This window comes from Argiope bruennichi, chromosome 8 (assembly GCF_947563725.1).
Source record: "Argiope bruennichi chromosome 8, qqArgBrue1.1, whole genome shotgun sequence".
Classification (NCBI taxonomy): domain Eukaryota; kingdom Metazoa; phylum Arthropoda; class Arachnida; order Araneae; family Araneidae; genus Argiope; species Argiope bruennichi.
Genome location: NC_079158.1, coordinates 78,400,991 through 78,427,337, shown reverse-complemented (window position 1 = coordinate 78,427,337; position 26,347 = coordinate 78,400,991). Strand labels below are relative to the sequence as shown.

Sequence of the window (26,347 nt, the reverse complement as noted above, 5' to 3'; positions counted from 1 at the left end):
TCCGGTGATACATTGCAGTTCTGATACTACAAATGACTTTTTAAGTCAACAGATCTTATTTATAAAGTAAATGGTAGGATTTTGTTCTAAACAGGCATAATTTTAGTTAAAAGGACACAAAAAAAATTCAAGAAACTTATTCACACGTAAGAATATAATAAAGAAGAAGTCTTCTGAACCACAAGCTATATTTTAAAATTATTTTCATTTTCATGGAATTTAATACATGCAATTTTCAGATTTTAAAACCTTGGTGATTTTTAGCCCTTGACAACAACCATTGTATACTTAGATTGACTTCAAGAATCAAATGCCAAGAAAAGTGTGATTACTAATGCTATCACTAATTGAATATTGCTAGTTTATGCAGTGTTATGTCATCATAATAAAAGTAACATTTAGTAGAAATGAAATTCTATTAATCACATGATTAGCCATTTCATTCAATATTCTGAAATAATTCTAAGTAAGATTAAATATTTTGTAAGCGGTATAATGTAATTAACAATTTTTCGAAATTATAAGCCAGAGATAATATAAATAACTTAAATGAATAAAATTAATTGAATAAAAATGCAATAAAAGTTACTTTTTTTATCATAAATTAATATTAAGATATCAATTTTTTATTAATTCAAATAAATTAATTTAATATTTTAACTTTCAAAATAATTAAAATTATTTAATTTCCCATCTTTTTATCAGATATTTTTACAGTTATATGTAGATATTTAATGCAGAAAAAAAGCTAAATTATTTTATAAAATTTTATTCATTTATACAGTTTGTGTGTTTCAATTCGTTATTACCTATTTAAAAAAATAATTTTAAAATATTTTATGAAATAACATTTTAGAAATTTTTTTAATAATATTTTATTTTTCAAAGTTACCAGAATCATTTTACAGACGACAATGTTATAAAGCTTGTATCAATTAATATTTATTAATTGTTTATTAATAATTACATTTTGCCCTTCAATTCAAAAATTCATTTTAAATTAATTCAATTAATTTCATTTTTATTAAAGTTCGTTTGTTTCAACCCATATTTAAATTTTACGGAAACATATTGGACTACAAAAATACGATATCGTCCTAAAAACTGAGGCAACAAAACAAGAATTCTTCCAATAAATAAAAAAAATAGAATGAATTAAAAAAAAATAAACATCCTTAGATAGAAAAAGTTAAAATGAACACAGAAATTTATTGTTTACTTGCCCTATTCCTCACAGTTTCATAAATTTTACATTTGAAAGCCAAAAAGATTTAAACAGCAGATTGATTATACACATATTTCAATAAGATGCATATATTTATTGCATTCTTGTCGCCGGAGAATCCCTTTTTATTTTAAGGTTTTTGTTTACAATTGAGTAACAAAATCTGTTATCAATCTGAATATCAAAAACGTGATAAAATTTCTAAAGAATTCTAGCATTTTTGTCGAATATTTCAAATATTTTTTATCAGACGATATGAATTAGTTTAATATTTTATGTTTCATTTATTGTTTACAATGTATTCTTTCTTATGCAAATATCCATCGGTCATATTTACGACAATTTTACAGGCATTATTTTGTTCCGAAAACAATAATATCATTGTGGGTTGTATTTGAGCTCAGCATAATTGTCGGATCATGTCAATTCAATGGAAAAATCAGACCCATATGTGGATGCAGATTTCGTAAAATTCCTATAATGCCTGAAACTTCAAAGTAATACAGTGGTGGGAAAGTTTAAAGATTGACATGTTGGTAAAGTGCGTTTCTTGTTATTTAATCACAGTTTGAAATTTTGACTAACCGGTAAAATAAACTAAGCCAATCAATCCTAAGCATATATTGTTTGAAAACTCCTTAACATGAAAACAATCGAATTTAATGATTTAATATGTTTTTTTTATAAATAAGATCTAAGCCTCATTCCAAAATAGCCTTGAAATTGGGTAATTAATTTAAGAGAATTAGAATCAAACTTTGATATTGCCTCACAAATCTTCATTTTTATAAAAAAAAAATTAATTAGAAAGTAGTTTTCAGAGTGTTTATCTCTATCGATACTGAAAAGACCGAAGAGTCCGTTCATAAAAACCATGGTAGGCGTCCGAAATGTCTGGATATTATTACTGCCAAACTTCCACCCTTTCGTTCAGTGTGATTGATTGAATAGTTTTAGCGTGTGTTTTGTTCGTTAAAAACGTTCGCCTGTTTGAGGGCAAGGGATATTTCCTAGAAACTCTCGAAATTTGTCCGAACAATTATTCACTTAAAATCTATCAGTTAAGGAGGACCTTTTTATACAACTTCTTTAAGTATGCTGACTTTTAATGACGTTTCTGTTGGTATTTTTTTTTTATCTTTAATAGAGAAACTCGGTCATTCCTGTATTTTGAATTACTTTTACCGTAATGAGAATCGAAATTAAGGCCGATATTCGACAAACGAGTCCATTTCGAATGGCTTTTGAATGGCCTTTCAAAATTAAGCTCATCCATTCAAACTGTAATTTGCCTCATGCCATGTTATATATCATCAATGTGTCCTTCTTGAAATATCTGTAACGGATTTAAAAACTAAATTTTGCTGCCAGATTTAGTATCTGACATGTCCATAAAATATTAGTGTGATTCAGTTAACAATAAACATTTCCCTATGAAAAATCTTAAAGAACATTAGATTTTATAAAAAAAATATAATTAATTAAATAATTAAATAATATAATGATCATTTTTTCCTGTAATTTTTATAAAAAGAATGATTAAACAATATTTCTATGAAACCCAATAAAGCCTGTCACAAAATTAAAAAAAAAAAACAGTTCAAACAGATTCAGTATTTTGTATAAAGAATATTCGTAACATTAAGATAAATCGCTTAGAAGCGAGTAAAAACACTTAAATACAGACTCTTAGATATATTCATCTTTCTAAAATATTTACATTTTTTTTTTCTATTTCAGGCATAATTACTGCTTTAAATTTTTCCAGCAGTAGTGTTTTGGCTCATTAGATCAACAGTACAATTAAGGTGTTTAAACATGATAATGCATAAAGCATTCACCCAATGCAACTGCCAATTAAATATTCAGTAAGCATTTTTTTTTCTTAAGTACTTGTTGTTTTCTTGTTTCAGATTATTTTTAAAAGAATGGTTTTTCATACGAATTAATGAAACAACAAGATTTCTTATTTAACATTTTCTGAGTTCTTACCTCCATCGATAAATTACTCATTTCCACATATACATTTAAGAGTAATTGTAAATTTACACTCCTTTCCGATTGAATGTGTTGTACATTAATACACTTTTAATGTAACTATTGTAAAAAATGAAAATGAAAATTTTTTGTGATTTATTACTATATAAAATTATATTCTTTCATGCAAATCCCAAACTTCTGCAAAAAAAGTACCTCATCAATTTTAAGGAGCAATATAACTTCATAAAAGTAAGCAATTGTAGATTGTAATCTTATAAATAAGTTAAAAACTGCATTTAAATTGATTCTAAAATAGGTATTAGACATTGAATACTAATTTTTCAGATGGTTACAAATTAATACATTTTACACACTACTCTTACTTATAAATCTATACTATAAGCTTGAACCAAAATTTCAATACTGAAATCACTTCTATTTTTATACGTTTAAAGATAATAAAGCAATTTGTGTTTGGAATCTAAAAAAATCGTCGGAAAATGTTTGCATTGCAAATGGCATGTGAATTGTCCTAGGTTAAATAAACGGCATATTGTAAAGTTTAGTTTAGTTATATTAACGTCCCGTTTGAAGCAGCACTAGGGCTATTTTGGGACGGACCTCGTAATTTTGAACCCCGGTCAGATGACGAGGACGACTCTGGAGCTGGCACCCCCCTCCACACCAGCGGGAGGACGTTTGGCCAGGACGGATTTAACGTGCAACAGACCCCCTTACACGACGGTTCTTCGGTGGATTCGGGTCTCGAACCTGAAATCCTCCTGGTCCTGGTGGTAAGGTCCGAAGCCTAGACCTTACCACCCGGCCACCGCGGCCCAGGCATATTGTAAAAAAAATTATTTAGGAAAATTTCCATATTCATTTTAGTTTCCACTTTTAAAAGATATATTTGCTAAAGCACAACAAATTCAGCTTAGAAAAGAAATGCATAAAAGAATAAATTGAAATACATTAGATAAAAAAAAAGCTCACCAACAATTATATTAGAAAATGAGTTCCATTATTAAATGTTAACTTCTTAACACTGAGGTATCAATCTTATACTTAAATCTTAAATACCACTGTTAATTATGTTAGCTTTAAATGTGATCATGTCATTCATAAAATATCAGTTTATTTGTCATCGAGAACCAGAATTATTGTCTAGCCTTTACTAATAATTTTTTGTAATTATAATTAAAAGTCAAATAAAGTTTTTCAAATAAACAGGTATGGTAAACCATATTAGGGTGCAACGAAAAATTGACTTTTTTTAGATTTCATTTTGGTAATAGTGTGCAAAAGCAAAAACATTTTTTTAAAAATTTGGTGGCAATATTACATTATTTTGAAATTCCGCAAAAAGCTTGAAAATTGTAAAAAATTGAAAAAAAGATGGAAATTTTAAAATGGGCATTTAAAGGTTTTTCTTAGATTTTAATATGATAATAATGCGGAAAAGTTGCCTTTTAGGTTCAAAAACATTTTTTTTTTTAATTTGGTTGCAAAGTCACATTATTTTGAGGTGCGACAAAAGCTTAACATTTGTAAAAAAAATGGAAATTTTTAATAAGAGCTTTTTGAAAAAATTTCTTAGATTTTAGTTTGGTAATAGTGGAGAAAAGTTAGTTTTTAGTTGCAAAAAAGGATTTTTAAAAATTCTGATTGCAATACAATAATATCTCGCGGTGTGGCAAAGAACTTAAAGTTTGTAAAAAGAAATTGAAAAATTATAAACTTTGATAAAATATTTTTATGAAATTTTCGTTCACATAATGTTACAAAAGATGATTTTAAATGCATATATAAGCATTACAACTGGAAAAAAATTATTAGTTTCAAAGTATAATAAATTATATATATATGTTTTTATGTCCAGTTTCCCGTTTCTTACTTCTGTATCCTTAATGATTACAAATATTACAGCTGCAAAATATTTATTTCTACTCCATTGCCCCATTAAACTGGTTTTTTTAAATTAAATTTTAGCATATTCACACATGAGTCAATTTTTGCTGTTAAGTGTGAGACACAGACATTTTTAGCCTATTCGGCCACCAGTTTCACAGCTCTTTCTACTGTTTGCAGGTGACAAGTAAGCCTTCGAAGATAACTATATAATATGCCCTACACTATTTCGTTTAGCTTCAGAAGCCTTCTGTATAAAGTCTGTGAAGGAGTCACTGGAAACATGTTTTAGAAAAAGGGTTCAGTTACGTCGTTTTCAAGCCATGAAGTCATGACAAAGTAATCCTTTGCACGCAAGTTTATCTTTCGTACTTTAAACTTCCTAAATCGGTCTTTACTTTCTGTTCTTGTTTTTAAAACACGCCGTAAACTAACTTCTGCTTGAATTTATCTTTCATCACTTAGAATGGATAATAGGATATTTTCGGAAGCAGAAAAGTACCCATTTCTTTGAATAATCTGATCTATAACGTTCTTGAGATCATCAGAGAGATAACGTGAATATGAGATAATGTTCTGAACTATGAGTACATGAAAGGCAACTTAATATTAAACCACACAGGCACCTGGTAGTTTTATCTCTTTTTGTCTGTTTGATGGATCTGACTGGTTTGCCTCTTTTTTTTGTAAAGAACACTGTTGTTCTTCATCGTTGTCCTTGTCACCAGTAATCGTTTCTTAGGCACTAGTATATTTTGTCTGCTCTTGATTAAACTTAACTATTATCTGCAGTTCTTTACTCTTTCTTCCTCAAATTGCATGTGCTGTAGCTGTACTAATATCACCTATAACCATTTTCCTATTAGAGCGTTGATCGTTTAGAATCTTTAATCCAGAACTGGCACTTTTTTCTTTTATACGTCAATAATATCAAATAAATGTCTAATTTTTGCTCTAGAATTTGTGACATTGGAATCAAAATTATCTGAACATTTTTTTGCTTTTAGACTTAAATAAATTCCTGTATTTTGAACGATAGATTTTTATCATTTGTGAAATTCTTTTGGTAGAAGCAAAGAGAATAGAAGCTCCTGACATTACTTGTTATATTATGGGAATTAGACAAATATGGTGTGTTCTCATAATATGTGAAAAATATGTGACACTTTCCATATTATGGGAAGTGTCATATATTTCGCTTACAGAAGGATCCTTCTCTGTAGCAATTTCGAGGTTATGTCTAATATAACAGTAGCTCTAGAATCGTACGAAGTGAGTTCAACTTGAAGCAAATCACTAAATTTCCCAAACATAGAACACTGCGATATTTGTCTTGTACAAGCTCATTTAGACTGAGCTATTTTTACTCACAGAAAAGCACACAATCGCGCAGACTAACAAATCAGTTACGTTAATCAGTTGCATAATATACGAAGCGGAGACGCCAACTCAACTGAACTCAGCAAAGCTACTGATTCGAAACCAGCTCTGTCCTTGTCATCATACGCAGACAAATTTCCGTCTTACCTCAATAACAATCACTCCGGTGACGACTCATTGCCATGTTAGTGCAATAGTAAAACTGTTTTCATACTTTTATTCATATGATATGAATAAAGTTTCCATACTTTTATTCATATGATATGAATAAAGTTTCCATACTTTTATTCATATGACATTCACAATCGAGGCACTCAAAAATCTTTTAAAAGTTTCAAAATGTGTGTTTTCATGAAATTTTAACGTCGTAGCGGCACCTCAAGATGTAGTCAACTATATATTATCAATACCAAAAGGCAACTTTTCGGCGCTGTTACAAATTAAAAATCAAAAGTTGATTATTTCGTAAAAAAACTTTGAAAGGTAGCAAAAATTTCCACTTTTATGAAACTTTAAAGTCCTTGTGGCACCTCAAGACCTATTCCAATATTTTTTCATATTTATAATTTATTTTATGTACACCAAAAGGCAACGTTTCCGAGCTATTATAAATTAAAAATCAAAAACTGATTTTTTTTTGTTCTACCCTAATGAATATATTAATTTCTATTCTGTAAAACGTTAGGAGAATGCATGAGCAATTGGTTGCAGTTAGTTTCAACTAAAAATTTTTCTGTAAAGTTCTATAAGACAGTCAAATTTCAGTGAAATTTTTTTAAGCACATTAGGCAACAATGCATTAACGAAATATTTAAGTTTATACATTTTAATGAATGCAATTTTTTAAATATGTTTTAAATTATAATACAGTTACTGAATATTATTTCAACATTCTATTACTGATAGGAATTTAGTTTTAAAAGATTGCGAAAAATTTTTAATATTTTTTTTAATAATGGTTAGTTTCAGAACAGTCATTAAATCTATTATTATACATAATACTCAGAAATATTTTTCGTAATTTTATACAACTGTGGTTTCAATCCATTACTAATAACAATCCTTTGCACTTGGAAAGGAAAAAATTCTTGGTATTCAATGCGTAATTAGTCACGTGATTATAAAATATCCATTTTTAATGAAAAATGTTTTATATAGAAAATTGATAAGTAGTTTTTTTGTAGCTCCGTCATTCTATGTATGGTTATAGATATCACGCAATGTCAAAATAATCATCAGTCTAGAATATCATCTGAATGGGGGATTAAAGGTATTTCATTGAAAGATGGCGTTCATTTTATTTTTATATTTCACATAAAAAGTGAATTTGCTAAATTAAACATCTATAATGGTGAAATGAAACAATGCTATGGGATTCATTTATCTCAAATTGAATTTGCGACACACATATTTACTTTAACTTTCCAGAATTGATTTTTTGAGGATTTGTCATTAGGTGTCTTTAAATGAACCTAATTGTTTTTCTTTTCTATTAAAAGCAGTCCCCCCGGGGGGGAACCTCGAAATGAGGATGAGATGCTTCTGGCATGTTGGTTGGATCTCGCCACCCTGGAGAGTACACTAATAGGTGGGGGATCTGGCTCCTCCCATTGATGACGGGACGTACTTCCTTCGGGGAGGGTTGTACCGTGGCCGATAACTGCCCTTAGGACTCAACCACAGTTCCCGCCAATGTTGTTGTTGCGGCGGTCCGGTCATTCAGTTTTTTATGGTTTAAATCTGTGTACCTTCGTGGTGGGTCGGCGAGATAGATGGTTGACTTTTCTATTAAAAGCAGCATAATTTATATATATATATATATATATATATATATATATATATATATATATATATATATATATTAAGAACATAATTTCTTAATCAAACAGAACTACAGACTTATGAAATTATGTATTCTTTTATATTTCTTAATGTGATGACTTTATTGTTATTTACATTATTGGTAAAATCATTATAAAAGAAATAATTATAAATTAAATGATTACTGTAAATGATGACATAACTTTTGTTAGTGTCACAACGTGAGATCTCACTGAAAGTGGGTTTATCATAGCAATGCAAGTTAAAAAAACAATAGTGAAGAGTAATTAAGATAATGCTGATAATTAACATCAATAAAAACTTTCAGCTAATGAGATGACAAAAACCAAATTAGGATTTCTTAATTTCATTTTTTACAAAGTGCAATATATCGCGTAAACTATATTTTTTGTAAATGAATCCAACTTAGTAACCCAGAAATTGAAGATTCGCAAATGCTTCATAAATGATAGAAGAATATTAATGAAATTCATTTTTAATTAAAAACTTTGAAAACTATAAAAAATTCTTGAGTAAAAGATCGTTCTTGAAAAAAAAATGCATTATTGATTGCAGAAATTAATCAAAAATGACGAAGGGAAAGCTCTTCAAACTACAAGATCATTTTAAGTATTAAGAATATAAATGCTTTATGTTTGATTCAAAACACAACATAATTTTATTGCTAAAATAAACGTAACTAAAAACTTAAGATTTACTTGCTAAAAATTATGAAATGAACAAAACTAATGTTGAAACAAAGAATCAATAAATTAACCTTGTATATTTATATAATTTCAGAAAAGCAATACCGGAGTTATATTTAAACATTTTATTGAAAATTAAACTGTTTAAAAATGATTGAAAATATAAAGAAAGGAATTTTCAATAGTTTTAAAAATAGTATTGACCCTAAAATGAAATAAATTTATCTTGTGTGCTACGGTTTTTAAATTCTCATATACTGTGTATGGAGAGAAAGAATAATCTATCAGAGAATCTGGTTTCTATATTTTCCTGAATGCCTTAGCTTTAGAGCTTTTTAGCTCTAAAACATGTGTCTTTTAAATAAATACATTAAAAATGCAACTTAGGCTAGTTTAATTTAGTTTCAGATATTTATATCATAATTTTATATATCTATAAATGTATAAAGAAAATGCAAAAATGAGAGAATAAACGAAAATTCTATTCGTCCATGTGTTCGGTATGCAACATAAGATCTATCATATTGATTTGTGATTAGACCTCGGATCTATTCAAATAAATATTGATTTGTTAATTTGTGATATGTGATTGCGTTAAATCCTTGATAAATTTATCAAGGACATTCTTGATTCGAATTTGACTTATAGAATTTTATCAGTTCCTACGAAATGCAATAGATTGTAAGTGTGGTGACTAAACAATCTAGTACATTGTTTAGTCGTCAGAAATGTATCTAATTTCCGATCTCTTCATTCGATATTGTTATGTTTGCTCATGTCTATTTGAATACGAAAAATGACTTCCAATAAAATCTCGTATGTGAAATTGGTAGCAGAATTGAAGATCTGTGGTATGTTATCATTTATTCTAAGCAAAGAAGTCCAAAATGTACATCCGTTTATTATCATTATTACTAACACTTAATATCTAATTATATTGTTTTGATATTTTATGGCATTGTATTGCATTTAGATGATTGAATAATACCATGGAGTTATCTATAGTAAAAATTATAGAAGATAGGAATAAATGGGGAAAAACAGAGCAGACCATTTTGCCTAAATGTAATGGACAGTTCAAAGAATATTTTTCATGAGGAATTTTTAAGCAAAACATATTTTGCACTAATACTCCTCATCAATATAAAATCTGATTAAGATAATAGGGAATTTTTTTTTTTTTTTTTGGAATGTTTCACAACAGTTCACATTTTTTTAAGAAGTCGACATATTAAAAAAATGATGAGCAAAGTGTGTTCCGTCCATTTTTAAAAGAATGTTGTTGTTGTTTTTTTAAAAAAAATAATTCTTGCATTTTTCTTACTTCATAGATATTCCAACTATCGATGTTCGCGCGTTGTCAGACAGATAAAAACTTCCAATATCAGACTGGCAAAGAGAATGAGAAGATAAAATCCCAGTCCGTACATTTCTTGTATCGACTATTACTTAAGAGACCCCCGCGTCACCGTTTTTATTGCATTTTATACATTCATAAAAGTCCTTTGTTCCAGAAAAACTTAATGGGGTAGGGAAACCCGGCGACTAGGGAAATTAAACGAGACTTCAAGATGCGAATTTTCCTTCTGCTGTTGAGAGTGTCAAACGGTCGGATAAGAGAAGAAAAAAAAGAAAGGGAAAAAGAAGAGAAAAAAAGGAAAAAAATCTCCATGTAACGTTTGAAAGAAAGAAATCTCCAAGACGCTAATGGATGCTGGATCGGGAAAAAATAGTCCAGAAAAAGTATTCAAGATCCCTGAAAGAAATAAAGGTGAAGAATGAAGGAAGCCTTTTTTTCTTGTTATTTCTTTACTCGTTAAAAGTACATTCCAGATGTTACAATGATGTGTTCCTCAATCTTTTTTTTTTTTTTTGCTTTGCACCTCTTTATAACCTTATGCAAGCTTCCTGGTGATTTTTTCTCCATTAGCTTCAGATACACAACTATTCCACTGTTCCGAAGCATTAAATGCATTTGTAAGCATTTGTTAGGTGAGCGATTCCTGCCAAATAAACAGAAGTACTTCTCGTTAATCAAACCGCATCAAATTAAGCAATTGTAATGGACACTCTGCCGTATTTTTTTGCCTTTTTCGACGACACAAGGTTTTGGTTCATTAGGCCTTTCTTCTTTCTTTCTTGCTAACCCGAAAAGATGTCTGATGATTTTTTTTTCACAATAAATAAATGAAAAATGTCTATTTCTGAAAGGCGAATAAAAACGTTATTCATCTGATATTCTGTTCCTAAATAAAACGTTTTCATGCCAATTACAGCAATAAAATAAATTTTTTGAGGCTTAATATGTTTAGACTGAATTATTTTATTATAGACTAACTCTAGTCCACCAGGAATATTATTGCTATTATAACATCGTTCCAATATCTTATATAATGCTTCCTGTTCTGCCCATGATTCCCTGAAAAAATAATTTTTAATGATCAAAATTTGATGTTGGAGTACATTATTTATTTTCCATATGATTTTTCCCAATAAAATAGAAACCGATTACATTATGTCATTAAAAAAATAATATTTTTATTAATCAATTTTCTTATTACAAGTTTTTATTCTTGATTTTTCAACTTTATATTCATTTGTATACTACCCTAATGTTATAAAGAATCATTCCGATTTTCTTTTCAACAATTGAAAAAAATCATGTACAATATTTGCTATAAACTAAGAACTTTCAAAAAGTTTAAATTTTCGGTTACGTTTTTAACTAATCATTTAAACGTTAATAAAAACTGTAATTTGAAACATAGATAAAAATTTAACTAATTATAGTATAATTTTAGAATTTGTATTCTTTGCAGCATTTTTCTTTGAAAATGTATTTCTAGTAAACTGTCAAAAAATTTAGAAAGGCATAAGCTGTGTAATAAGAAAAGTTTACTAGGTACACAGTTTATCTAAAAAAAACTCTTATTTATATTTTTTTAATATAAATAAAAATATCTATTACTACTAAGAGGTTACACGAATGATTTACTAAAAAAATTTCAGAAGTATTCTATCTAATTCTTGAACTAAAAAATAAGCTGTATTTCTATTCATTCTTTAAATATTGGGTCTCGACTGATAAATAATATGAAACAACTTTAAAGCAACTATAAAACATTTCTAAATAAATAGATTACTTATTCTTTAATTCAAGAACTGTAGAACATATTTAAAAATTATTATAACAAATTTGAACAATGTTAGATTTTAGATTTTAATTCATGAGGTTTTCCATAAGAAAATTCTATTAAAGATTGGAGTTTGAGAAAATAGCATCTAAAAATTTAAAATAACATTAAAATTTATATAAAAATAAACTCAGCGGCACGACAGTATTAATAACGCTGCTTGTATTTGTTCTTAAGAACAGCAATCTTTTCAGCATTTCCCTTGATTAATTATAAGAATTGCCCAAAAGAGGAAAAAGTTGCTACTTTCAACTTTAGACACTATTCGATTCAGATTATTTTGGTGAGTGTAATTTTGTAATTAAAATAATAATAACTAAGTCACTTTGAATATTAAAGGGCATATATAAAAATTCTAATTAATTTCATTTTTTCATTTAATATAAAAACGTTATAAGAGAATTATCAAATAATTTGTATTCAAAATTGTTAGAAAACAACTAGTAGCTGTTGCTTGAAGTATTAGGAACAAGAAGACTTGGACTAAGTGCGATTCATTACACTCATATCGATTTAAATTTTGGAGAATTATGTAAGAAATTCCAAAGTGATTATCCTTAGTTTATAATCCTCTATCTAGAAAACATCATTATTTTTATTGCTATATAAATAATTTCTAACTACTATTTAGAAAACAGAAAGAAAACGAACAAAAAAAAATGAGACTTGAAAAAAATTTAAATTCACAGGATATTTCAGTTGGAAAAGTAAAACTATAGAAAACTAGAGAGAAAACAAATAAATAAAGTCCTAATTAATTTGGAATTCAAACATCCTTGAATGAATCGATGTTAAATAATTCGAAGATATGTAAATAATTTAATGCAGTTAATGGAAATGTTTTAATTACAGAAATGGCTATATATTTGTTTTATACGATAATTAGAAATGTCAATTGTATAATTATGCATAATAGATTTTTGAAATGGTTAAAAACTGAAATCGCTCTTTTTTCCATTACTGTTCTGAAATATCTATGGTCATTACACCCCTTAAAAAGTAGTGATTAAATATGGAATGTTTGTGATTTTTCATTTATTTTTATATTAAAAGCAATTAGCTAATGCATTCTTAATCAGTAATCTAAGTTTCCAAATCGTGTTCCAGTTTATCTTGTAACATAATTAAGCTCAGTAGTGCTTGATTCAAATTCTGGCAAAAAATGTTTTGTTTAAGTCATAACAATTTTTTTCAGCTACCAAATTATTTTTATACAAGATAAAAAATTATACAAAGAGTTATAAATTGAAGCTCTCTAAATTAATAATTCTATAAAAAATAATGAAAGAATTAATTTTTAGCCATTAAATATATTAAGGTATCTGACTACGTACAAAATGAAATCGAATCGTTTTTTCGAAATTTAATCGTAATCGACTAAATCGATTTTTAATCGTAATTCCCAATTTAAATAACAATAAAAAAATTTCACATACTGGGAATGCATACTTATCTGAATTATATGTCAAGTAGGGCAGGCACTTTTGTCTATTAATTTGCAACTTAGCTTTTAAACTTAAACAATCTGAAACTGCTATGGGATCTAATTATATCGAGATATTATATCGAAAGAATTTATTATTTTACTTATTTCTAGACACTACAGAAAATGGTGAATTTCTCAAAAATACTTGGAAGTAAATATGCATAACTCTAATCGACTTCGTATATATTATTTACAAAGAAATTATCTTCTTTAACAGAATGTTAGTATAAAAGATTTGTTTTCATTTTTACTCTATGCTAATATTAAAGATAGATGAGTTAGTTTGTGTGAATGTGCGTACGTGTGTGTGACTACATGTGTGTATGTGTGTGAAAGAAAGAGAGGGAGAGAGTTTTGGCCTTTTATAGGCCAGACCTTTTAGCCTAGAGCTGCGAAATTTGGCGCATGCATGCCTTCGAAGTCGGGAATATAAACCTTGGAGCTATGATGTTTAATTTTTAATTAGAATTTTAATTAATTAAAAATTAAGCTAACTTTTGCCGTTTTCCCTTCTGAAACTTCTGGATACATCATCAAGCAAAACAGATTTTTTTTTTCAGTTTCAAAATTTCAAAAATTGTCTTTTCAATTATACCAAATTAATGATTGCGAGGATTTTTACTTAATTTCAGCAATTTTTAAATTTTTTCTCTCATCCCAACAATAGTGTGCTCTGAAATTCAAACCGTTTTCATTGTTTCATCAACTCTCCGATTGCGTGTCTTTTTTTTTGCAGTTGAAAGTTATAGAAGGAGAATTTTGTTTAATACTCTCTGTAAGTCTGACGGATAAGAAAGTAAAGTTTATAGTATACCACGATGTTTATAAAATAAATGAGCCGCACATTTAAGATATTGATATTACCATGATGTCATGGGACTAGTTTCCATTAGAAAGGTTCATCTACACAATAAAAAAACTTAAGTAAAACAATTAAAATGAGACAGCAATATTTTTCAGACTATTTGAAGGAATCGTGGATTTTGAGTTATATCTATACGATTAATCTGAAATCAAATATAACCAATACATCAGGCGAATCAGCTGTTTCCTTTTTTCAACTAATATTTATTAATAATAAAATGAATACGATTGTTGCGCTGGCCCTCTATATCACAGATTGTCTGATTTATAGTGACCAAGAGTTTCACATATATAATTTAGAGGGTAAACATTTGCACTTTGGAGATATTTTTGAAATTTTAGGCAATTAAAGAGTGATATTTAGTGTTGTTTTAAAATATATTGTCCATTCCAGTAATATAATTGTAAATATAGCAATGACCCTCCGCCAGACCCGAAGGCATTCGAAAAAATCTGAATTACCAGAGCACAGCACAGCAACAGTATCGGACTAGCCCACGGGCTTTTAGAAGGACGTATGATACCTTGTTCTAAGATAGAAATTCAACTTTGAGTGCTTTTAATTTCTCTGGTGGGAGTCGCCTCGGTTTACTGAACACCTTTAGTGAACATACAATGATTCGTAGAATTATTTACTGATATAAGATTGAGAGCAGGTTTTATTATTTTAGAAAATTGATGGTAAGGCGAATGATCCAAAATTGTTGTTAAGACAATTGATGGACCATTACAAGTTTTACCATTCACTTTAAGGGAAGTTAACCTGTCAATTAATCTACGATTTTTGATATCGATTAGTAATTCAAATCTTTCTAAAAAACCTGCACCCTATGTAGGCCGATAGACATCTGCAATTACAAAATTCCAGGAAAATGATCGCCTTAAGACAAGGTCTACCGTGAAATGTTTAGTGTCGTAACTTCGATTAATCGAAGAATTGACAGCATACAAGAACGAAGTTCGTGTCTGGTACACGTTTAGTTAAATGTGCATGAAAAACTGGGAAAACAGAACAAGCCGCGCCGCTTAAAAATTTAAGTTCAGATTTGCGGTAGTAAACAAATAAGCGGCTTAATTCATTGCAATCGTCAGTAACCGCTACAACTGACGATTTTTTTAAGTTTTCTGAATATGAACATGGTTCCACACATTTTGTAGCTTTATCGCCATAACGTGTATGATACCAACATTTCCTAGAATTATTATTTATAACAGAACGTTATCGGGAACGACATTTTGAGATTCTATTTCTGTTATTACTGCGCAGTAAATGTGTAAACATTCGTTGAATTTGTTTTAATAACTCCTCAATATTTGTTTCTAGTGACTTTAAAGAAGTATTTTTTGTCAATGCACTAACCACTGCAGTATTAGCAGTTGTTTCATTAATTTTATCACCAATTTGTGCTAATTTTTTCTAAATCATCATAAACTGGCAATATTTGTTGCATAGTAACAGGTAAACGTTGCAAGAAAAGTGTTTTTAAAACATCATCATAAACGTGACCGTTATTAACCTTTCATTTGCATTAAGAGTTGTGAAGGAGCTTTATCTCCCAGTTGAAGATCTTGTGCGAGAGCTTTGAGTTTTACATTTTCGGAATCAGCATATTGTTTAGTTATTTTATCTTTCAGAATTGTGTATGGATCGCCAGGAGAAAGGGAACGAATAAGATTACCTACGTAAGCTAAAACATTGCAATCCAAGACAGAAATTACACAATGAAATTTAGTGGCTTCCGAAACAATTTCTGATGTGATAAAGTGCGATTCTAATTGCAAAAACCACAATTCAGGATTACTTTTTCAAAACAGATAAGCTCTAATTGCAACGCGAGCCAACTCAGCAGATGCGTCCACTTTAGTTTCGGCATCCATTTTGAATACTAGAACAAGAGTACGATCAAGTGCGAAAGTGAAAAATGATTCGGAAAGAAACATACCTCTCATTTCAAATTGATGTCTTTCATTTCCGCTGACGAAGCTGAAAGGTATTGATGTCAAGGTAACCACTTGTGGGGGGGTATGGAATGATTCCTCCACTTAAAATGTTCAGAGCTTCAAGAAATGACGCTACGGAATTTTTAACAAGGAACAAGAAAGGAAGAAATGAAGGTATGTTCTCCGGCGTATGCTCCAGAATCGTAGTTCTTAGCTTTTGCCGGGTTAACAATAATTGAAATTCACGAATACCACAATAGTTGCTTAAACTATATCTGATGCCACCAAGGTGACTAGTTATCTTTAAACACGAATATCACAATAGTTGTTTAAACTGTAGCAAGGAACAAGAGAATATTTATTTATACGACAAAAACAAAAATAAATAAAAAGATTAACAGAAGGAGTTGAAGTATCTCACTCTCGAGTTGAGAAAGAAATATTAAGTTCTTGCCGGCCAGATTGCATAGTGGGTAATGATACATTGATACCCACACAACCCTTTCCAGAATTTGGTGCGTCCCGTCATCGATAGTGAGTAGCCAATTTTTCACCATTTTTTTTAACCGCCAGGGCGACTAGAACTAACCACCATGTCGGAAATGTCGCGTCCCTTTTTTTCAAGTACCCCCGGCATAATAATTGTAAGGATAAGAGTTGTGGTCCGAAAATTAGATTAATAGTACATTGAAAGGAATGATGTAAGATTTCTAAGATAGTATGAGCTATATATCTGTCAATTTCGGTAAAGAAATTAAATTTGTTTTAAACTATTAAGATCAAGTTACAGAAAATATTTAATTGAAATTTTTAGAAACCTAAAATCCGGGCAACCAATTGGTCTCCCAAAAACCGGTAATCCTTCATAAAGCAAATTAAGCTGATTTCAACCATTTAGCTGGATATCATTAATTGTAAATCATGAAGAAAATAAACGTTTTATTTTGATGGAACGAACTATTAAGTTAAATTAAAGAAAATATTTATGTTTTTAACTATATTTTTATATTTTATTACAATATCTCAAAGTCTAGATCATGTAGTAATGAAAATATTTTCCAAGAGAAGATTCCTTTAAAAAAACGGCCGCGGTGGCCTGGTGGTAAGGTTTCGGCTTGTGAACCGTAGGGTTTCAGGTTCGAGACCCGATTCCACCGAAGAACCTTCGTGTAGGGGGTCTGTTGCACGTTAAATCCGTCATGCCAAAGATCCTCCCGCTGGTGTGGTGTGGCATGGAGATGGGGGTGGCAGCGCAGCTATCGTCCTCGTCATCTGACCGTGGTTCAAAATTACGAGGTCCGTCCCAAAATAGTCCTAGTGTTGCTTTACAACGGGACGGACCTCGTAAGTTTACAACGGACGGACCTCGTAGTGTTGCTTTGCAATATAACTAAACTATCCTTTAAAAAAATTCCTCCTTGGCTATTGAAAAAATACTCTTTTTTTTATGAATTTTGCTTAAATTTTGAAATATGTTTTGGAACTTTTGAAAATATTCATATTATTCTTCATTGAAAATTGGAAAACAGTATTTCATCTCGAAAATTGTTTTCAGAAACGAATTTATCTTTGAAAGAAAAATTATTGTTAGGAAATTAAAGTTTTACTATATCTAGACTATCAAAATTTTGTTCTAATATATTTTATAAAATGTCCTTTCTTTTTCCAATGCCTAATATCTTTTTGCGCTTTTCGAGAAAACATTAAATTCAAATAAAAAAATTCTTCTGGTTTGAATTTTTTTAAAAATTCGTCTACGTTTCAGAAAGTTTTATACTTTGCACCCCAAGTTTTTGTCTGAAATAATATCTCTTCAAGTGTCATTTATTTTAATAGAAATGTAGCTCTTATTCTTTTTGAAACAAATGTCACATTCATGCTCTAAAAATAAGTATGTCAAACCCATGAGGGTGATGCTCAGTCAAAGAAATATGATTGATGATTCTCGTGCGGAAAAAGAAAGTTTTAGAGCTCATGTGTCTTGCTTTATATTATGAAATAGGAAGAAATCGATAGACACTAAAAGGAACTGCTCATTGAAAGCTAATCCATTTAGTAATGATTTACTAATGATCATTTGATATAGAAAGTCATAATTATTCCTTAATGAAATAACTCTTATGAGTCTTGAAATATATCAAGGACATTTTCAATAAGAAAGAAAATACGCTATGGCAGGGAGAAAAAAGTCATTTTATCTATTTAATACTTTTGAAGACAATAGAAGTATACTTATCACTTAAGGCATAATTTTAAGTTATGATGCTTTATATAAATAAATCATTTGATTATATATATTTAGCTTAGAATCAAATTTTTAATTATGGAAAACAACTATAACTTCTAGATAGAAATGAACCTATAATAAAAAATACAAAGGGTAACATTTTTCTTGGCACTTATAGATGAAAGAATTTCCATCTTTTGGAGAGCATGCGGTGTGTTTGAACTCTGTGTTCTTAGCCTGACAATGCACATTGTTATGTCAACTGGATGGTAATAAATAGTTTAAAATTACGATTCCTTAGCAATATGGTTTGCTTACTAAATTTTAAAAATAATTAGAAAGTAATGAAGCCTATTTAATAAATAAAACGGAACAAAATAAACTAAGTGAATTTTATATTATAAAGCAACTGGAAAAGATCGGTTACTGAGTTATGTTGGCATGTAAACTTGAAGATGGTGAATTTATCTGAGATGGAACGTTGTAGTTTCCTATTTTTTTATTAGTATTGGATTACAGTTCAATATTTCCTTAAATGTAACCTTTCACTCTTGTCAAGGTTTTTTTTTTTTTTTTTTTTTTTTTTTTTTTAAAATTCTGGTTAGCATTATTTTTACAAAAATCTTCTATAGTGAAAGTAAATTAGAGTTTTCTATTTCTTGTCTCAGAGCTTTAGTGATTTTAAAAGACTGATTAATTATACTTAAAAAACCATCTAACAGGCTAATTGATTTTTTTTTGAAATAATTGTTAATCCCCATAGTATTTAATAGGTCATCACTAAAAAACGTTTCATTTAAAGGATTCTTTAAATTATTCTATTTGCTGCCTCATTTCAACTATGTTTCTCTATATCACATAAAAAAAAAGATGTGCCCAAAGAATAATTTGCGTTATCAGTTGTGCAAATAGGCAGACAGACAAGAAAGAAAAAAGAAAAGAAAAAATGACAAAAACAGACGATTACAGAAGTGCATTTAACTCTAATGAAAAACAAAATTTAACCAAATGCTTGAAGAGCTATCTCAATCTTACAGATATTAAAAAATCTGATAGGAATACTTTCTGGCAACGGTTTGACTGCAATCGTAAGTTACATAGATCTTATTAAAATATTGCAAAAGATTACCAGCTTTAGGAAAGTATTTAATATTTTTTTAAACATTTTTTGTGATTTTATAGAGTGAGATTTTTTTATACTGTAGCTATTTTTTATTCGTAAAATTGTTTTTTTTTATCTCTTTATTAACATTCCAGTATTAAAATGACTGGCATCATTATTGCAGTGTTATGCAGTGATCTGAAATTGCAATACAGACTATTTTAAAGTGTATTTAAAACAGTTTGGCAATGATCAATCCATTTCACCTAAAACCTTGTTTCTCATGATCTTCAAAGTAAAATTATATTATTTATGGTGAATTTCTTTTGAAATTATTAGTTTTTTTTTCTCATTCTATTAGAATTCTAGGATTCTTGATCTGATCATGAATCAATTCTGGTTCCGATGTTTATTCCTAAACTGCCAGGGAAAAGCTATAGAAAAATGATGCTTCCAGATCAGAAAATGCATCAAAAAGCATCAAGAAATAAGTTTGGTGTTTCCAGGTTTTATAAATATAAAATTATCATTTTACTCAATTGAACTATGCAATTTTATATAACCCTCCAATCTTATTAGATAAATCATAAAAAGTGTTCTTACACTCAAACATATCAAATTAGTTGCAGTGATCAGCTAAAACTTTTCTGATATTCGATGATAAATGTATTTATGTATTAAATTGCTTGAGATCTTTAGCGGTTAATCATCGAGATGAGGTTAAGGCACAGGTACTGGAAAAATGTATTTTAGGTACCTTTTCTCTAGTCGATTAAAACCAAATTTTGAATCATTCGGACTCAGAAAGTTTTGAAACATGTGGGGTGCATAAAAATCCATATTTCGGATTTTACTATTCTTTTTACTAATATTTTTCATTTGTATACTTCATTTAAGAGAAAGTAAAACATTATACAATTCCGCTTCCGAAAGTGATTCAATTATTATTATTTGAAAATCATTGTCTTAGATGATATCAGACTATTTCAAAAACCTGCCTTGAAGAGGGACTGCCAAACTCAAGGTGCTTCTTCGAAGTGACATCTCTAAAATAATGAAATCAGTTTTGTGAAATATTTGAAATATAATCTAATCAGTTTTGTTTGTAGAAAAGTAGATATGTTATATTCCAAAATTGTGATACTGGATGTGACTAATATTGATGTGGAGATAAATAAAAATGTAGATTTCATTATTCTTTTAACTGTGTATTTATTGACACAAAAATATAGTAAATTTTCATTCTATAATTATTAGGCATTCTATAAATTATTTACAAAATTTATAGAACGCATCTTTTTAATAATTAAGAAATTTAATTAATTATCAAGAATTAAAGTGGGCATCCTGTATATGGAATAAGCTTTGAAAAGAAATATGCGGTTAAAGTTCTCGATTCATATCCTTATCCAAATGTCTTTTTAGTTTTCAATTTTTTTTATTCTGTACTTTTAAATTATCACTGCTTAGATATTGATCACAGGTCTTATTATGGGGCCGTGGTACCCTGGTGGTAAGGTCTTGGCTCGTAGCCGTAGGGTTTCAGTTTCGAGACCCGATTCCACAGAAGAACCGTAGCGTAAGGGGATCTGTTGCACGCTGAATCCGTCAGGGTCAAATGTCTTTCCACTGGTATAATGCGAAGAGTGGGGTGCCAGCTCGGGTGCTGCTCTCGTCATCTGACTGTGGTTCAAAATTACGAGGTCCATCCCAAAATAACCCTAGTGTTGCTCTGCATCGAGACGTTAATATAAATGAACCAAACCAAACCACATGCTTTATAAAATAACTTGTTGGTTTCTGAAGAAGCAGAATTCTCTAAAATTTTTTTGCTAAAGTGATGTAGTTTAAAGATACTTGCCAACAGATAGAGATAAGAAAATACAAATTTAAGAGTATCGGTGCAAAATTTCCTGAATTTGCTGAAGATTTGAGCTTCAGAAATGTTACTGTTGAAAGACTTTTCATCATTGAAAATGCTGTGTATTCTAAATATATAAATTTGTTTTACGAAAAGAATTTTATTTTTTTATAAAACTAATATATACCGGGTTTTTTTTTTTAAACTTACACTATTTAGAACCACCTGTAGAGCAATATAATAACAGAAATGACACAAAATGCGATATGGAGACTAACCATAAAATGCAAATAGTATTCCGTAAAAAACAGAAAATCGACTATAGATGTATTTATAGCGTTGTTATTGACTACCAAACCGGGAAATAGCATAAAACATGGGTATTATCAAAGCAAAATGCAAATTTAGGCTTTTGTATATGATAAAGAGGAATATTCCTTGTGACATAATGTGTATTGCATAAAAAATTATGTGCAGTAAGTGCCCTCTGAAAACTCCGGACTTGTCGAATATAATCGAATTCCTCTCAGGAAAGTGAATGTAGTGCATAAAGTTTAATATTTCACTATAATTTTATATATTTTATTATTTTTTATATCTGTCTTGTCACATCTTTGAAATTGTACAGCTTCATGAAATCTCTTATCTACGATATTTCTTACATCTACTATCGACAATATTTCCTGCATCGGAATCCACGTCGTCATTAATCGCTTATACCAAATTTGGTGACATTTCAGCTGTTAGATAAAGCTCAAGCTAACTCTGAATAATGCCATTTAGAAAAAGCGTGGTAATAAAATTAAATGAATTATTAATTATAATTCTTAAATAAAATTGAACATTATTTTTTTTTTTTATTAAAACAAATTTGGAATGAATGTTTTTAGGATTATGATTGTTTTAATTTAAAATCTTATTAATCATTAGATTAATTATATTTGTCAATTATTGTTTGCAATGGATTCTAAAACTCTCCACGCTTTTGTGCATGCGGTAGGATGGGTTTAATTCGGCAAAATAGGGGTGAGAGAAAATGAGATGTTTACATTTTTAACAATAAAGTTAATTTCGGAAATGGCCCACATCCTTCCGTGTGTCACTCCTTAGTGAGATAGAACCGCCGAAAAGTGGCCGTCTCAGAATACTGAAACGAACAGCACCTTGATTGATCAATAAATATAAATAATTCTTTATGCTCTGAGATATCAAAAGTGGAAATAAAAGATTTATATCATCGAAAATTTTACAGAAGATCCATCTACTTCATATCGACTTCGATGCCATTTCAGATGTTAAATACAGCTACAAATGGCTCTAAATAATGCCAGTTTTAAGAAAAATACCAAGTGAAAAAAAAAATGTTGTCAATTATATTTCTTAAATAAAACTGAATATTAATTTTTTAAACCTAATTTAGAATGAATATTTTTGGGATTAGAATTGTTTTAATTGAAAAACTTAATTATCTTAGAATTTATTTTATTTCTCAATTACTTTGACTAGTTATTAATTGATTAATAATTCTTAACACTTCATTATACTTTGAGATATAAAAAGGTGAAGTCAAAGTACATATCACCGATTGTAACACCGAAAATTATACATGAAATATATACAGGTCTTCGTCTGTGTTACGTGGCATATTATTATCGTACAATAAAATAATCAAAATTAAAACGATAGTTGAAGCCACATTATATGATCAAAAATGTACTTAAATAATTCTTTTTAAAAAAATTCTGAAATTTAGACGATATATTAGCTCTTCTCAGAAGATGGAGAATATATTATCAAGAAAATTTAAAAATCAGTAAATGCCTCATATCTATAACACGAGTTTAAAAAAATGATGAGAATGGGAATGAAAAAGTTTAAAACATTAATTGAATCGTTTGCGATAGTAAAAGTCTATCACATGAGATTCTAAATAGACTTTCATAAAGAAGTTTGTTGATTTATTTCGGGTATTTTTAAAGAAAAGGAGCTACAACTCTCTTTTGAAATTATTGCTTCCATAGCAGTTCTCAGAAACAAAATACAGAACATTTTATTGGCTTTCGCTGCGTGACTCGGCTTTATTTTATTGACTAAAATTTAACTTGGTCAATCTTTTGCTTAAAAAAAAAGAGGCTACAGAAAGTGGAACCATTTTTTAGAAAAAAATAACGATGTTGCCTAAAGCTCGATGAAGATCGATTAATTATAGATATTATTATTAAATAATTTGATATTATTTGTAATATTCTATTTAGTAGAATTAAGCAAATGTTAAGCCTTTTAGCAGACTTCTAGTAGATTACTTATACGAAATTAATTAAATCAATTCGATGTGTCTGAAATTGATTGGGAAAAATTGAATCAGAGAAGAAAAGGATAAAAATTTACGCTGTGCTCATGGGCATAGCCATTCAGCTTTCAAAAGATATGCATAATGAGATGAAAAGTCAGTGAATGAAAAATTTCATTTCCTCATGATTTCTTGCTAACTATTAAGTTAAAAATTATTAAAAATGAAAAAATCATTGCTTTATCAGAAAGAAAAAAAAATTCTGGTTATAATAATATCAACTTTTTTTAACAGATGTCACTGATTAAGCATCTCGTTTATCAATGTTTTCGTATCTAGGTAAATCTTATAAATGTAATACCCTTATTTCTTTCGAAGTTGAAATATTAATTATCATCCATTTGAATTCGTTTCCATTATTAATTGAGCTTTTCCATACTATTCTGCGAACTTCTTCCATTTCCTAATTTCAATCATTTACTTGACAAATACAGTACAACATCATATATTTTTTTAAGTATTTTTATCTCATCCAAAGTACTTGGATATATAGCTGGCTTTACACATACCTTTATATTATACCTTTTATTACCTTTATTATTATACCTTTGATACATACTACTATTGTTGTTTCTTATGGCACTTGCCACGCACAAGCGTTCTGTTCGAAGACAGCCGATTTAAGCCGAAGGGGTAGGGCCTCTTCTTTTTATCGTAGAGTCAACTTGAGGCAAGAGTACGACTTGACTACTCATGCATCACTCGTTCGTTTACACAACCCCTTTTTTCAGGAGGGCACATTCACACATCTCACAGATAGAACAGGAAGAAGAATCATGCCCAAACCGGGACTCGAACCAGGGACGCCCAGATCACGTGGAAGATGCGCTACACCTAGGCCAGGACGCCGGCATGCATACTACTTATTTACCTTTAAAAAAAAATCGCATCTTCATTTTTAATGTTTTCAGACTATGGTACCATTTTTTTTTTCATTTTTTTAGTGCACTGCGTTATAAACAAAGGTTGTACTTCTATTTAAGACAAAAAATAATTTTGACAAAAATGATTTTTATAGAATAAATTCCATGATTCAAGTTTACTTTAGTAACTCACTTATTGTTTAGAATAAGAGTTTGGTATCAATCTTGATATACAGCAATGTAACTGTACATCATTTAAATAGATATTTTTACATCAATATGTAATCATCGTTAGTAAATATCAGAACTTTGATGTGATTGAAAAGGTGGCTGATATTCTGACTTATCTGTTGTCTTCATATATGATGTAGATTGAAATACTGTGATGATGACGCTTTTATCATCGTCGTTTCTTAAAAGTACATATTTATAATTTCCATTTTAAGATAAACCAGTGTTTGATTCGGAACAGAGCATAAATGTAACGAATCAAAGATTGAAGTTTTGGCTAATTTTTTGCAAACATTTAAAACAGGTTCAAATTGTAGAATTTCATTTCAAAAGAATCACTTATAGATTCGAAACAGAAAATATATGTAATAAATCCATCTTTCAGCACATTATTATTTATATTGATTGACACTGTATACCACTCATAAGTTACAAATTCAATTCAATAGTATGTATGATCGAAACGCTATTTACAATGAATAATTAAACTTTTTTCCAAAATTAAGTATTAAGTGATTTTAGTTTATCAATACTTTATTGATACAAATTTGAATAGTATTTTATCCGAAATTTCTGTTAAATATCAAATAAAATTTATTATCTTCATTTTTGTATAATTTTGATATCTATAAATAGAGTTAATATTGAATTTCACCTTTTTGCATAAGAAATTATTTTTGAAAACTCTTAAATTAAAATGAAATTAATTTATTATTTAAAAAATTAATTAATTAATTATAGACTTAAAAAAATTAAAAAGTCCATACTTGAATTGTGAGAAATAATACTCTTATTTTCTGCAATGAGAGCAAATCTATACATTATATTAATTAAAAAGAAAATAAAATATTAAAAACAAACTTTCTTCTTCAAGACTAAGACAGGAGTTAACAATTAGTTACTCTAGTTCTGTAGAAAACAATTGCTACATTTATTTAAGCCTTTTTCATATTAAAATATCACTTGTTTTTGTTACAAAATCTTAATAATTCATTATTATTCATTTAAGTTTCATAAATCAAAACAAAAGCAGAGAACGCTTTAAGCAGTTTGGTATCATAATATTTCTACAGGTTGGCAACAAATAATATTTTTTCATGTTTATCTTAAACAAACATATTTTTATTTTTAGTTTTCTAGAGCAGTAGACATGTATGCATAAAGAACTTTCTTTCTAAAAATAAAAATTTCATTATTTATAATAATG

At 28.9% G+C, this 26,347-nt stretch overlaps 1 protein-coding gene across 5 annotated transcripts in view; it reads right to left on the bottom strand.

The window, feature by feature from the left end:
* Nucleotides 1-26,347, bottom strand: part of LOC129981869 (cell adhesion molecule Dscam2-like) — a 614,065-nt gene that overhangs the window by 570,381 nt on the left and 17,337 nt on the right. The window contains exon 1 of one of the 5 annotated variants that reach the window (XM_056092907.1): nucleotides 16,509-16,632. The exons of the other annotated variants lie outside the window; for them this stretch is intronic. Within the exon in view, the coding sequence (XP_055948882.1) occupies nucleotides 16,509-16,515 (7 nt within the window). The 5' untranslated portion in view covers nucleotides 16,516-16,632. Of the gene's footprint in view, nucleotides 1-16,508; nucleotides 16,633-26,347 lie in introns of those variants that run through there. 5 annotated transcript variants of the gene reach the window in all.